Source organism: Morus notabilis, unplaced genomic scaffold, assembly GCF_000414095.1.
Source record: "Morus notabilis unplaced genomic scaffold, ASM41409v2 Scaffold262, whole genome shotgun sequence".
In the NCBI taxonomy this organism is placed as follows: Eukaryota; Viridiplantae; Streptophyta; class Magnoliopsida; order Rosales; family Moraceae; genus Morus; species Morus notabilis.
Window position 1 is genome coordinate 421,901 of NW_010364747.1, and position 16,742 is coordinate 438,642.

At 34.3% G+C, this 16,742-nt stretch overlaps 1 protein-coding gene across 1 annotated transcript; it reads right to left on the reverse strand.

Moving 5' to 3' along the window:
- Positions 1 to 8,172: 8,172 nt before the first annotated feature.
- LOC21402363 (abscisic acid and environmental stress-inducible protein) lies at positions 8,173 to 8,893 on the reverse strand. The gene is given in 2 exon segments (XM_010106977.2): positions 8,173 to 8,614; positions 8,617 to 8,893. Coding segments are annotated over 2 exon segments (579 nt in total). The 3' UTR covers positions 8,173 to 8,312.
- Between the last annotated feature and the right edge of the window lie 7,849 nt (positions 8,894 to 16,742).

Below are 16,742 nucleotides of genomic sequence, written 5' to 3' on the forward strand. Positions count from 1 at the left end.
CCTAGAGTGCCATCTCTCTAAAATATCAATTCAAGCATAAATGAGATATTTTTATATCACAAATCTATGTACATAGCATAATCATGAACAAATAACCATGACTCTGATACCAATAGTTAGAAAATAATGGCATCGAGTGCGCAGCGGAATTTTAAAAAATTTAAATCAATGCCAAAGCCAATCAAGAACATATTCATGATGCTATATAACATAAATACTAAAGATCTAAATCATATCTTTAGAGATTTAGGAAATTGCACGTCTGAGAGATCAAAGTGTTCCAAACAGCAACCGGAAGAGCCTCAACCAACTGGACTTCTTTGTTATTCTCGTTTCCACAATCGGAGTGCGGGTGGGCACACGTCGCTCAATCTGCTCTTGGTATTCTTGAACTCCTTCCAACCACAAGAGAGCCAAAGGAAAAATCTTTCTTGAGAATTAAACAATTTTTCCTCTCAGGAATCTTTTGTCAATAGCCACCAAAAGTCTTTTAAGTGATCTAATGAATAATGTGACTTAATGGGCTATTTATAGTGTTTAGGAAGTCAAATTTTGGTAACAATTAGGTTTTCTAAAGTTTATCTCGCTTACAAAGTCGATTTTACCACGCCAGCATGCGCTACACGTTACAACCGGTCGACCGGTGACAGAGACGTTATAACTCACCGGTCGACCTGTCTTCATGAGCCGGTCGACCTGTCTGCACTGACGAAACTTGTTTTCCTAGTTTTTCAGCACTTGAAACTTGCATAGAGCCTCAATTTTGGTTCAAGCAACCCAATAAAGAAGTTGCCTGATCAAAATAGTCATATAATAGTCTTCCCATATTAAACAACTCTTAAAATAATAATTCAACCAATTTATCTAGAATTAATTCACCCGATAAATCACTCATGAATTAATCAATCTCATATTAACTTTGAACCTCTTTTATAGAAATAACACAAGTTACCAATATGTAGGAAATACACCGTATCGTCACAGGAAATTATGTGAGCTAGCAAAGGGACCCGATGGACATATATAAATTAAGCTCCTATAATCACAATGCTACTTGTAAACTAATAAGTCTGTCTCATGATTATAAAACTCTAGCGCTACTCCACTAAAAGCCTAAAGCTGCACTCTCGATTTATATAGCGTATTTACAAAGCTCTGAATAGCTCTCGTTCATGACTCAATATATTAGTATATCATCCCCATAGGATATCCATAATCGACTTGAGGTCAAGTTCCGTTTTACCTTCTCGATTACATTTATCTTATGTTCCATTATCACATAATCAGAAAACTACTATTCGTACCATTACAAATAGTAAACCATTAGATAACACAGAATAGTCTAATGGCCGAGCGCTCGTATTTTCCAATCCACAGATAATGCATAAGAGGATATCATTGATTATTTGTAAGAGCTATGGGTTCTACTATCTATGAATAACGAATCTACGCATACACAAGTCATACCCCTAATGTACCGGTAAGCATACCTTTAAATAATGTCAGGATGTCTCCCTTTGGTACATCAAAGGATACAAGTCAAGCATACGAGTTCATCATCCATCTCAAGATTAAGATGACAACATATAATTCATCAAAAGTGAATTGTTTTATTCAAACAAAATTATTAATTAAAACAATTCAACTTTGGTCCGACCTAATATAGATTTCACCATTAGAAACTATATCAATGTCTCTACCCATGGAGTCCCACCTCTGACGACCAAGACAAGCTGTCTCCGTTAGGAAGTAGACAACATAACAATCTTAACATGAATAAATCGCCCAACTTTATTCCCTTGATTGTGGATCATATGATTTAGACTATCATCTTTAGATTCTTGTATTCCACATGTTCTTCTCATTACATGCATGACCTAAAGATTTAGAATGACAGTCTCAGATTTTCAGTTTGTTTATCATACATTCAACTATTATGAACATAATAAAGATAATACATAAATATATGAAATAAATAAATCTTTATTAATAGTAAAAATGTCTTAAAGAACATTATTAGATTTATTTCTAAGGGCATAAATACTAACACTAAGAATAACAAAGTTAATTGTAAAATATTTTGGAAAATGCAACGTCTCTCTCTATACCCATTTGGGATGTGATAATTGTCATATCGCCAGCGGCTGAGCGGCCTTACAACTATTTGGGCCGACATTATTAAATAGGCCATCAATGATAATTATTACTTTTTTAAACAAATAGGTTATTTGTATAAATGTCTATTTTGATAGTCTCGAATTCAAAAATATCTATTTATTATTTTATTTATAAAAATACCGAATAACATGCATATAAAGACATTGATACTCTTATATAATAAAAAAGAAAACAAAACTAAAGAGTCAACAAAATAGGAAAGAACATAAAATAAAATGTTAATCTCAAATATTTAAATTTAAATTTTAAAAAGTAAAATATATGAAATTAATAATAAGGAAAGTTTCCTTAAAAGAAATTCATTAAACCACCTTTCCTTAAAAAAAGGAAAATTAATCGAAATTATAGGCTGTGTTTAGAATTAATCCCATTTTTGTTTTTCACGTTTTTTGATAAAGAAAAAATGAAAATATTTTTAAAACGATGTTTGGCGCAATAAAGACAATAAACAGAAATGAAAATGATTTTTTAGTTTAGTGTAAAATAAGAGAGAATGAAAAATAACTTTTAGTCGTTTTTCATTTTTTATTTTCATTTTCTCCTCTCTTGAGCAGAGAGAGAGAAAGAGAGACATTAATAAGTTTTTTACACTGAAAATAATCTCTTATTAAAACTACCAAACGCATTTTCAAAAATGATTTCTGTCTGAGATTGAACATATTTGCATTTTCATTTCATACAAAAAATAAAATTATTTTAAAACGAGTTCCAAACGCATTTTCTCTCTCCCCCACGTGAATGCTGATTCACCCAATTTGGGTGAATGAGCTTTCAGTTAGAAAGGTATTTCTGACCTAAACTTATCAACCAAATGATGAAATTATACCATTTTCTCATAATGACATTTCCTTTCTATTCTATTACCTCCAATCAACGTACTTATTTTTCATATACTTCCGTTACCTGCATTTGAGTTATGCATTGTACTTATGATTTGATGTTGAGTCACTTTAATTATTTTACTTGTTTTATTATTATTATCCCTATTTTTCCCCCTTGGACATGCCTCGCGCCCCCACAACGTAGTATGTTTATAGTAGTAGACTAAAGGCTCAAGATTTGAGATGGTTTGATTTATTATGATTTCATGGTTTTTAATTCTAAGTTGTACTGTATTAAAAGGCGGACCCTTAGTGCCAAAGAGGCTTTCGTACTATGACAGGCTCGGGAGAAAGTTTAATTCCATATGTATGCGGCCTTACCCCCCGAAGGAGAGACCGTTTCCAGGATTCGAACCCTAAACCCCAAGTGCAAACGCAAGTGCTCTCACCACGGTGCCAAGGTTAGTGTATGTAAACAATATTTGTTGGCACTGTCCTAGATTTATTTCATTTTGAGAAGCTGTACATATTTTTGGTCTGTTTGTAATTACTTTAAAATAAAAGATTACAGATTAATATATATTAGTATTTATATATATATATATATATTTATTTTCTTAATTTTTGTAAATTAATCCCTATTATTTAAATTTAAACTTTTAATTTTATGTCGTGTCACATTAAGTTTTTCCACAGGCTTAGCAGCTCCAGCAATTGCGCTGGGATTGGGAGCCTTAGCTTCCACATTGGGTGGTCTTATACCAGCAATTGGAGCAAGTGGATTTGTTGCTGCAGCAACCGCCACCGGATCAGTTGCTGGTTCTTTTGCCGTTGCTGCATCATTTGGAGTTTTTTTTTTTTTTTTTTTTTTTTTTTTTTTTTTTTTTTTAAAAATTTTAACAAATTGTTGTTATTATTATCATTTTACGATTAACATTAATCATCAACAAAAAATTTTTTCCCAAAAAATTCTACACCGTGCATGCGTTGGTGTTTGTGGAAAATTTGAGTGTTTGATCTAACTATTAGAGTTTATGCCCTTAAGAATAAATGTAATGATATTCTTTGAGACATTTTGACTATTAATAAAGATTTGTTTATTTCATATATCTATGTATTGTCCTCTTTATGTTCATAATAGTTGAATGTATGATAAGCAAACTGAAAGTTTAAGACTATCATTCTAAATCTTTAGGTCATGCATGTAATGTGAAGAACATGCAGAAGACAAAAATCTAAAGATGATAGTCTAAATTTTATGATCCACAATCGAGGGAATAAAGTTGGGTGCTTTATTCATGTTAAGATTGTTATGTTGCCTACTCTGTGTTATCTAATGGTTTACTGTTTGTAATTATACGAATAGTGTTTTTTCGATGGTATGATAATGGAACATAAGATAAATGTAATCGGGAAGGTAAAACGGAACTTGACCTCAAGTCGATTATGGATATCCTATGGGGATGATACACTAATATATTGAGTCATGGACTAGAGCTAATCAGAGCTTTGTAAATGCGCTATATAAATCGAGAGTGCAGCTCTAGGCTTTTAGTGGAATAGCGCTAGAGTTTTATAATCATGAGACAGACTTGTTGGTTTACAAGTAGCGTTGTGATTATAGGAGCTTGGTTTATATATGTCCATTGGGTCCCTTTGCTAGCTCACATACTTTCCTGTAACGATACGACGTATTTTCTATATATTGGTAACTTGTGTTATTTCCGTAAAAGAGGTTCCAAGTTAATATGAGAATGGTTAATTCATGAGTGATTTATTGGGTGAATTAATTGATAAATTAATTTTAGATAAATTAGTTGAATTATTGTTTTAAGAGTTGTTAAATATGGGAAGATTATTATATGACTGTTTTGATCAGGCAATTTCTTTATTGGGTTGCTTGAATCAAAACTGAGACTCTATGCAAGTTTCCAGTGTTGAAAAACTAGGAAAACAACTTTCATCAGTGCAGACAAGTTGACCGGTTGGGTAGACCGGTCACAGGTCGACCGGTCCGATCGACCGGTTCATGAAGGACAGGTCGACTGGTGAGTTATAACGTCTCTGTCACCGGTCGACCGGTTGTAACGTAAAATGCATGCTGACGTGGCAAAATCGACTCTAGATGCGATTAAGACTTTGGGAAACCTAATTATTACGAAAGTATGACTTCCTAAACACTATAAATATCCTATTAAGTCACATTACTCATAAGATCACTTGAGAGACTTTTTGGAGGCTATTGATAAAAGATTCCTGAGAGGAAAATTTGTTTAATTCTCAAGAACAATTTTTTCTTTTGCTCTCTTGTGATTGGAAGAAGATCAAGAATACCAAGAGGAGATTGAACGACGTGTGAACACCCGCACTCCGATCGTGGAAACGAGAATAGCAAAGAAGACCAGTTGGTTGAGGCTCTTCCGGTTGCTATTTGGAACGCTTTGATCTGTCAGACGTGCAGTTTCCTAAAATCTCAAAAGGTATGATTTAGATCTTTAGTATTTATGTTATATAGCATCATGAACATGTTCTTGATTGGCTTTGGCATTGATTTAAATTTTTTAAAATTCCGCTGCGCACTCGATGCCATTATTTTCCAACACTAACCCGTTTTAGTCTCGAGTGTGCCCACACACAAGTCTACGTAGATTCAAGGAATTGACGTGGAAGATTTTGGTTTTCTAAACACAAGGCTTTGGAGCAAGGATCGTTCGGGGTCAAAGAACTCAAGTTATCAACCGAGTCGGCCTCCAGGTATTTTTCCTAATCGAGTTCTTAATATATAAATTAATATGATTAATTTATTCGTGCATAAATTAATATAATCTATAGAGTATCTCAAAAGTTTTTTGAAAATTTTTGTTACACTTGATCCGCCTCCACCATGCTTCCGCATCCGAATTCGATTCGGTAACCAACAGATATATCTTTGAATTTTAGTGTCATTTTGAATGTCACTTCAAATTCTTACTTTCATGAGCTTTGTGAGATGCAAAACCAGCTATCTGAATTAAGCGAACAAGACGATTCAATGCTTTCATCTATGGCTATGAGTATGAAAAAAAAGTATGACAAGTATTGGGAGAATGTTGAGAATATAATTTGTCTTCTATTTGTGGCTGTTGTACTTGATCCTAGGTACAAAATGGATTATTTGACATATTATTTTTCTATAGTGTATGATTCTTGCACTTCTAAAACATTAGCAAAGAATATGAAGGATACTATGTACCGGTTGTATGAGGTTTATAGTGAGGATAAGGGTGAATCTGCAGCTAATGAAAGTAGTGGGGAGGCGGCAACAACATGTACAACAGAGGTAAAAACGGAAGCATAAGGAAAAAGGTGTTTGTGGAGCTCCTTTGCTAGGAAAATGAAGGAGAAGAATGTGAATGAGTACCAAAATGATGTGGACAGATACTTGACAGACCTTATGGAGGATCCAACTCAGTCAAATTTTAATGTTTTAGATTGGTGGAAGAATAATGCAACTAATTACAAGATTCTCTCACTAGTTGCAAGAGACATTCTTGCCATTCCTGTTTTAACGGTAGCGTAAGAATCTGCTTTTAGTACCGGAGGTCGCATCCTCGATCCCTTTAGGAGTTCATTGAGCCCCAAGATGGTGGATGCATTGATTTGTACACAAAATTAGCTGCGTAGTCATGAGCATATCAACCTTATTGATATGGAAGAGTTTAATGAATATGAAGATATTGTGTCGGGTAATATTTTTACGTTTTACTTTTTCTTTTTTAACTTTATTTCATCTCCTTGTTGTTTATTTTGTTGTCCTAAACTTGATTCTAATGATTTTTTTGTTACATTTTCTTCTCAAGATTTGTCAAATTCTGTTGCAACACATGAGGGGCAAGTTGGGAATGGAGGTGTTATTATTCTGGATTAAACTGTTTAGAGTGGACTAAATTTTCTATTTTGCTGGACTATGTCTGTATAGACTGTTTATTTGACGTATTGTTAATTTTATTTCTAGACTTTATTGACTGTTAAAGAAGTATGTTTGATGTTATGTTAATGCTTATAGACTATTTATGGATTTTATGCTTCTCGATTGTTAAAAGAGGTATGAAGTCATAGATTAAAACTGGTTTTCACCATTTACTTGGCAGCAGGTTGAATACTTGTGTACTAATCGATAGAAAATGAATAGGTTTTGGGCAAACTCATCTTCATTATATAGTGCCTCTATGGATTACAGTCTTTGTTGGGTCTTTGTTAGTTAGGCATGGAAATCTAAATGTGCCAATTTAGTTACTAAAGAGAAGTTGCAATTATTGTGTTTCCAAAAAAAAAAAAAACTTCTACTTTTTCATATTGCTTTTGGACCTTGTACTCGTAGGAAGAAAATTGCTTCAGCAAGACAGTAACCTTTGGACACAAGCCCAATGTTCAGGGACCAAGCCTGCCAACCCGAGTAATCCGAGCCTATCTGAGGTCACTCGATAGGTTACGGGTTTGTGGGTTTAGGAGAGTGTTGCAACCTGAAATTTTCTCAACTTGCACTGAACGGGTCGGCTCAATTTTTCAGCCCAACCCGACCCTAGCTACCCGGCCGAATTACACCCCTAACTAACGCAAGTGATTAAAACCAAAATGTCATTGCATCCATTCCAACCCCAAAGACAGTTTCCCTGACAAACATAAATATCGTTCTAATTAAGTTCATCACGAGTAGGACAAATAATGGAACAAATACACAAATAATAAAGTTACCCTTTAGGAAAGTTTGGAAGCTGCTCTTTGTGAATGGATAACCAGCCAAAACCCCAACATGATCATATTCAATATTCATGGAGCTGAAAAAGCTTACAGTAAACCGGACAATATTAATAAATCAAAGTTTTCTTCCAAGCAAAGACTGATCAAAAGTCGTTACAACTTTAAACATGCATGCAGACTCAGAGCATACCCACTCATACTAGAACAACGAGACTCAACTAATAAGACCAAAACCAAACGAAAATGGAATAAAAAACAAACCAAGCAACAAACTAGCAAAATCATGACAAACACGTAGCTCATCATAGGAAAAGCTAGAATAAAAAACATTGATCTTAATAAGCCAACAAGCTGGATTTGAGAACTCCTTATTAGCTTCAAATTAGTCTTCCTTCTGAACTGAATCATGTCTCAAGATGTGATAAGCCTCCAATGATCCGTTTCACCTACGCTAGGTGTGCAAAGCATGTAAGCTGAGAGTCTGTATTGCTTTCTTTTCTCAGAAAAATATCAATACACTCTCAGTTTTCCGTTTCAATTTCCTACTGGACTCTATCAGAATGTTAGCGTAAATTAGTAGTGAATTGGAGAATGATGACAGTCGGCTTTGCACATGTACTGACAGTCGTATAAGCAAGGTCCACCACAGTGAAGTGGGCAATCTAATCTCATGCCTCTGCAACGCCCTCGTCTCGTGCATTGCGCAAACTCTCCTAGTTTATAGTCATTCTTGCTGAATCTATTCCCGTATATGTGGTGGCGGTTAATGTTATGGTTATGTCCTCCTCCTCTTCCTTTTCCCCCTTTTGGCTGTCCCCCACATCCCCATTTCCACCATCCACCCCCTCCTCCTCCTCCTCCCCATCCCCACCCACGCCACCGCTGCCGCCACCACCTCCACCTCCGCTACTGCTGCCACCGCCGTGGCCTCCTCTATAATATACGTCTCTGTTGTTGACCTCAACTTCATTGTAAGAAGTACTCTCGTTGCTTTTAACTGCATTGCCTCGAGGAAGTTGAGCAATAGCTAAAGAGGGAGCTTTTCCTTGAGTTTGAGCGGTGCCGTTGTTCAAGTCAGGCTCACCTTTCAGCCCAACAATTGCCATGGAAACTAACAGCACAACCCATAAACACCTAATTGATGCCCTATCCATGATCTTGTTTTAACTTTTAGACTTTTTAAAGAGTACTGCAAATGTGGGCGGTCATGCTACACTATATATATATATATATATATATTTATATAACTGCCTATTACGTGAATTTGAAGAGCCATATTTGAAAGCGGAGAAGGTTTCTAAGGAATATCCCAACAAACCATGCTCTATTTTAAGAGGATAAGAAAGAAAAAAGATATATATTGCTTTTGTCTTACTTTGTCCCCACCAGCACTTACCGTGGCTAGCGCATGTGCACTAGCACAAGCTAATTGGATTTATATTAATGTGTGCCCACTCTCTAGTCTCAGACGCGCCCACCCTTTGGCCAGTCAAAGCACGCGCAACTTTTTTAAGCTATATTAACAGGCTTTTAACTCTAGTACTTGTAAATCACCAAAAAAACAAAAAAAAAGCCTCTAGTACTAGTAAATTCTTATGGGTTGTTTGGCTGCAAACGTCCATTTAGCCTGCGTGGGACCACCGGAGTGTACTTACTCAAGAGTTAATGAAAATATCGAACTTAGCTAGTAGTTAACTTTCTTATTCTTTTTTTTTTATTGAATAATTAACTTTCTTATTCTTCGAGGGAAAAAAAAAAAAGAAATACTTTCTTGTTCTAATGACGTAAAAAATTGAAACCAACAACTTTAGAACTGCCCATCACATGTTCACTTAATCCATATATAAGTAGCTAATTTCCAAGAACTTATAATGGTGGTGACGAAAGGAACTAGTATTTGTTACATAAGGTATCATTAAACTACTACTTAAACCGGTGATGTCTGCCAAAAAGAGAGAAGAAATTTCCATAGATGTGAATTGAACGTCTGACAAAAGTATGAGCTAATTTCATAAAATAAAAGTATAAACCAGGATATAGGAGACAAACTAACTCATGATCTGATTTGAGCTACCATGCCCTACGTACATGAGTGCTATTGAAATTGGGTTGTTTGGTTGGTGGATTCGTATTCTAATTTGAATTATAATTTATAATTCACTATAATATTTCTCTCATAAAATGTACACATAAATCAAGAATAATTTTGAATGATGATTCTAAATTATTTTTCTTTTGCTTAGCCTCCAAGTCTGGGAGTTGAGGAAGTTATATATGTAACAGCAAGCGATCAAGCAGTACGAAAAGATGGTGGATGCCAACTGCCAAGTCTGTTAATATTATATGGAATAATCCAAGATGGGTACAGGGAATTGCTTCTGTTCATGAAATATGTCCAATATGCCATCATGCTTCCAACTCTTCTTAGTTCTTCTGAACTCAACTTTGACATACGAAAGGTAATATAGAAAATTAGAAATATCAGTCCACGAGAATTCTCTCTCTCTCTCTCTCTCTCTCTCTCTCTCTTACATTGTAATAATCTGCAATCCAGACAATGATGTCAGATTGCCACTTGAATTTTTTAATTATTAAGAAAGGGCAATTCATTCATTCAAAATATTGTCAAGTAGTTGGAAATTAAAAAGAAGTAATCCTGAAGGTATTAGAGCTTAAAACAGAGCTAATAAGGAAATCCTTTCTCTTGCATGGTCCAGCTTTGGAGACGCGAATGATACAAGCCAAAGAACTCGACGACATCCCATGAGCCATTCAGGTTCAAGTATACGGGACACAGGACCTTGATGCCCGCACACATCATGAGGAACCAGCCTTTTTATTTTTATTTTTTATTTTTATTTTTTATTTTTAAAGAATTACATTAACGATTCTAAGGACTCATCTGTCATTACTTTTAAAAGTTTATTTTAATTTTTTTTTTAAATCTTTAAAAGTTGATTTTAACTTTTTAAAAGAATCTACTGCAGATTAAGGTATTTAGTAAATCTTGTTTTTATCCAACAACTTTTAAAAGCTGCTCACAAACAATAAAATTTGAGAAACATATTAGATGTTGCATTTACACAACAACTTATGATGCATTATCTAAATTTATTAAAATAACTTTACTAATAAAACTTAATTCTTAATCTACCTATTTTACTTTTTCCATATCAAATTAAAAAAAACATATATTTTAAAAATATTTTAAAAATTGAAAATCTTTAACAAGTATACTATGTTAAAGTTTTATTTAAATATTTTTAATAATTATCAAAATATTTAAAATAACAACAAAAAATAAGAAATTTAGTAGATGAATAATCTTTCCCCATCAATAAAATTAATTTATTTTTTAAGAAGTATTTTCATAAATAAAATTAAAATTACATTTTTTATATTTTGAATATTGACAAAAATAGAAATAAAACTAACTATAAATATGTGTTAAAGTATGTTTACTTTTGTCATTATACATCTCCACAACAATTTACCAAATACTTAAATTTTTTTTATAGTATCTGCAAAGTTTTGTAAACATATTTACCAAACACTAATATGCTTATAGTCACATCAACATATTAATAACAATGAAGCAACGATAAAAATTTTCTAACCGCATAACAATGGCTTTTAATAAATATACTGGTCACAACTCAGTAATATTTACTAAAAGTCTAAAAGCCAATAGTGCAGACTCAAATTTTGGTTATTTAGCTCGTCAAGTGATCTAATAGACATCAGATCAATGCCCAACAAATTTATTACAAGCATAAACAACATAAATTTATGATAGAAATATGTATTTATATTACACTTTTTTTGTCCCCTGTCCTCGCGGAAAGATGGGCTCTATTGGGGGAGTTAGTAGCTTCCTGTCCACTCCTCTCTGAACATAACATAATGACCTCAAATGAGTGTGCACAAAGGGGATGTTTTATTTTATTTTTTTAAAAGAAACCTGTCACTGTACGTCATTAGTAGAAACAACACCTCTCCATCTGTATTAGCCTTTTATATATTGCCTACTGAATTACTGGAAAATTAACAATCATTATTAAATAATAATCCGTGATGGACGCCCAAGGTAGATTAGGTGCCACTATAGAAAATAAAAGACAATAGTACCTGAAAACTGAGAAAAGGTTGAATAGAGTGACTAGAAACTAAACGGCACTTACCCAATTGACCAAGCTTCTAGAAAATTCTTGGCTCTTGTCCTAATTTTGAGCGTAAACTTTACCCCGGAATAACAAGACAGTGCCAAATTGAAGTTAGTTGGAACAAATTAATGCAATGCCCAGAAAGCTAAGATTTACTTAGTACCAGTGGATTTCTTCTCTACTAGTCTCTATCCGCTTGGTTGGCCTTCTGTTTGCGCAGAGCAAGAAGCAGATATTCCTACACTTGTTATTAAAGACGACAGAAACCTTAAACGGCGTCTAAAAGCCATGGAACCTGAAAAACGACATTGACGGCAAACAATGAGAAACAAATCTAAAAAGGACAAGAATTTGAAAATAGAAGCCGGCTGACGTAAAGAGTGATGACAAAAATAAATGGAAGACAGAAACGGCAATGACATTAGAAATACAAATTCAAAACGACAAAAAAGAAAAGCAACATATTCGAGAAACGACGATAATATGAAACACGACAACCAAAAAAGAAAGCCATCTTAAAATCGACAAAATGAGTTGAAAGAAACAGCCTCATCCAAAGACGATAACCACGTTTAAAAACGACAACTTTAAGAACTTCGACAAAAACCGAAATACACCCAGAAAACAAACCTATGTATGAGGGTTTTAAGAGAGATGAGAATAAAAGTAAGGAGAAGAATTACAGTTTATAAGGTATTGAGTTTTCATAGGCTAACATGTTAATGTGAGGTAGCCTAATAATTCTGATATGTCCGTGGATATGAACGTTAAAAAAGCTTATGAAAACAATAACAATTACGAATCACAGTAAATCAGTAACTTTCCAAACCAACAGAGATATTGGTAAATACGACAATTAACAGACAAAAGAATGGAAAATGATAATCATAATAAATAAAAACAACATTTAGCAAGGACAATTTAATTAACGAAAAAACATTTAAACCACCAAAAGATAAGATTCAACGAACGAGAGCAAAATTTAAAAAGGGCAACAACAATAGATTTTTCAATAATGCGGAAAAGATGAAAATAGACAGACTCATAAAAATGATGGAAACTTGAAAAACAACTTAAACGAAACACACCAAGAACGACAAAATAAAAAATAAAAATAAAAAACTCAGAAATTTGAAAAACGACAATGCAAAAAGCACAAATCTGAAACCGTAATGAAATCTAGTAAATTCATAATGATTAATGATAATAATAATACTAAAAATTCTACGAAATTAAAAGTTAAGAGAGCAATAAAATATTAGTTTTTAAATTGCTTCATTTTGAAGAAAAATTTGTCTAATTTTCCATTCAAGTAATGGCTGGCCAAGCAAATTTGACAGCCACCAAAATTGTTTACAGCCAAATGGGGTCTATCCTTCATACCTGTTTCCTTGCGGTTCTAGCTTGTTTCCGAATTCATGTTTGAAGTCCAAATATCATTATGATGCCTTCCAGTAATCACCGTTACTAAAATGGTGAAACCTCTTGCCATCCCTAACAATTATTTCCCTTTTCACAACTTCTGACATGAACATGATTGCAGTATGGAAATCACCATAGATCCTAGGATTCTTAAAACCCCTGATAGTGGCTCCAAAAGGCAGCTTTATGAGGCCAAATACGAATGCAAGCTTCTTACTGTGAGTGGACAATGCAAACTCCTTATGCTCAGACTCGATTTCATGTAACACATACTTTAGTATCATGGACATATCTCAACTTTTTCATTCCACGTCCGAGTTGGGTTAGATACTTGTTGATAACTCTAGGAATTAGAGTTATTTTAGGCATTCACTACAAGAAAAAGGGCTTTTCGTAGCGGTTAGTTATAGCGTTTTTCAAAAAACGTTACTGCTTTAGTCTATAATAGCGTTTATAAAGAGTTATAATATATATATATACATATATATTAAAATTTGTTGACATTTTGACTGATTTGTTTTATATATATTTAAAAATATATAAATGTACAGATTACAATTACATTGGGCGGGCATTGGAAATAAATTTTCTAATTTTCCCGCTCGCTCCCTCCCCCTGTTTTTTTTTTTGCTTTGAAATGCGCGCAAGATACGAGAACCAGGGAAAGGAAAAAAAAAAAAAAACCTCTCATTCTCCCACACTGTCGAATAGTCATTTTGCCGGCCAAGGGAAACAACCTCATTCTCCTATACGGTATTGTGATCACTTTCCCTAAAATTCCTTAAGTTTTCTAAGTTATTTTCGGTAGATATATATATTAAAAAAACATGAAATATTTTAGCGGATTTTGAAAGTAGTTTCCCCCCAAATTTTCATTTTACTTGCAAATGTTTTGGAAGCTTTCAGATCAAAATTAAAATTTACCACTGCATGAGAGAAGGAAGTAGAACGCGGGTAAGTTGTGGAACTGAGAGAGAAGAGCTTGGAAAGCAAAATCTACAAGTGGGATACGACCATAAACCATTCTCAGAGCATAGCTATCCTTCAGAAATCAGCCCCACAAACGAACATCACACATTCCACCACCAACTGCCATCTCCCCATCTCTCTCTCTCTCTCTCTCTTCCCAAATTCTCTTCTACGCTTATTCATCAGCGTTAAAAGAGAGAGAAAAACGTGAGAGACTCACGACAGAAGAAGAAATGCGCCGCCGTCGATTCCAACCACCTCTGATCAACCCATAGTGATCCGAGATCAAATCCAAGAAGCCCATGAGGTGATCTACAAAACTCCCATCACCACGCCGCCCGATTCCCCGCCGATCGGCATTTCAGTTTGAAATTCCCGGCCACCGCACCTTCCAACACAACGGAAGAAGAAATGCGCCGCCATCGATTTTGACCACCTCTGGCCAACCTACAGTGATCCAAGATCAGATCCAAGAAGCCCATGAGCCGATCTACAAAACCCCCATCACCACGCCGCCCAATTCCCCGCCGATCGGCCGAAATTTCATAAATTCCTGGCCACCGCACCTTCCAACACAGTTTCCGGCGCCTTCTGACGTCTAATCCTCCGGAAAGTGCTTTCTTTGGACTCCTCTCGTTGAGCTGAACAAATCCATACCATTTTTGCTGCCATTGGTCGCCGGAATAGTTTCGACCACCTTTGGAATAGTTTCTTAAGTTGAGCGCCATTTGTTACTTCATTTGCCAGAGTCACTTGTGTAAAAGGTAATTCATCCTTTCTCTTGGAATTTCATTCAAATTTCTTGTTTGTTTGTTTGTTTAAGTTTTGAACAAACTCTAATGTGATTCACAGTTAATTGATTTAGTCAGAAAAGTGCTTTTTTGGGTTTCAAATTAGAGATAATTGTTACGGTTAATGTTAAAGTTTGTAGCTTACAACAACTACTGCATTACAATCTACATTAATGTGACAATTTTGACACCGAATGCCATTGCCATTTGCCATTTCTTACAGATTTCTGAAAATATGCTGCTTTTGGTAACCTTGATTCTTGTTCCTGTAATGGGAAACGACTGATTTTTGTTTCTCTTTGAAATTCTTTAGTTGTAGAAGAAAACCACATCTGTGATATGCTCAAAGACACCAAGTTATGTTATGTTTCTTTGGGGGCTTTTTCACTCTATTGGTTCTGTAAGTTTATTCCACCGTTTGGTACCTCTTCAACCATAGTATTATTGTGGTGCTTATAACTGGTTTTGGGAATTCCTGTTATTTGTCATTATACTTGTATAAGGTTGCGAGAACCATTCATGTTCAATCCTGGAGGCTAAAATTGCTGTGGATGTTGTACTACGACTTAAGGTAAATTCATTAATTCACATCTCGCAAGAATTTCAAAAATTATTTCGAAATGAAGCTAAATGGTGGTCCTTGTTTGTAAAATTGTGATTTACTGTGCAGTTGGTACAATGTTGCATGTAATTGTTTTACTTTGTTGTAAAACTACTTGAGCTCCAATTTTCTGCTTATATTGTTTGACAAAAATCTTGGCAATGATAGGGAATCACTAACTTAGAGGCTATTCTGATCATAAAGAAGCCTTGGCGAACCCTAAAAGATTCATTTTTAAATGAAGGGTGGGTTATGTAGAATTTATTTCTTATGTTCTATTTTCATGTTGCAATTGAACTTGCAGTTAGTCTCATGTTTATTACAAGACGCATATACCTTTTCTTTTTTATAATTTAATTCTTTTATTTTTATAAAATAGGCTTTACATATATAAATATATATATATATGTACGTATGTATATGTAGATATCTTTAAGTACTTTAGAAGCTAGGCGACATTTGATAGAAAGTGCTCTATCTTTAAATTTCTTGATTGGATTAGAGTTCTATATTAATTGATGGTGGTCCATTCTTGCTAATATACTTATATGAGAGAAAAGGTTCAGAAGATAATAGGTCATGACATAAGCTGCTTTGTTAACTGACAGTTGATTTACAATTTTCCAGAGGAGCTCTTTGCAGATGCTGGAATACTTGCAATTGAACATGCTGATTTTGCATAATTTCAATGACCATTGTTTTTTTAGTTGTAATACAAGTCCTTTATGTAGTACTCTGCTTATGCTTATTTGTTTTAATCCAGGGAGTGCTAAGAATGTCTACTACTAGGAAAAGGAAGTTATGTAAAAAGGGATTTGCAATTGAAGATAAAGACCGGCAATTAGTTCTTGACTCACCAGCAAGGAATACTAGAAGCTATGCAAAACTTTGAAGGGGTATGAAAACCCTCTACTTAGTACCAATTTGTTTTAAGCATACCATTATATGTAGACTACATGCTCATATACTTAAAAGTATTTAGGTGTAGCTATGAAAGTATCTATAATCTTTAGTGTAGTTTCTCAATGATTTTGACATAGCTTCTCAAAGGTTAGTA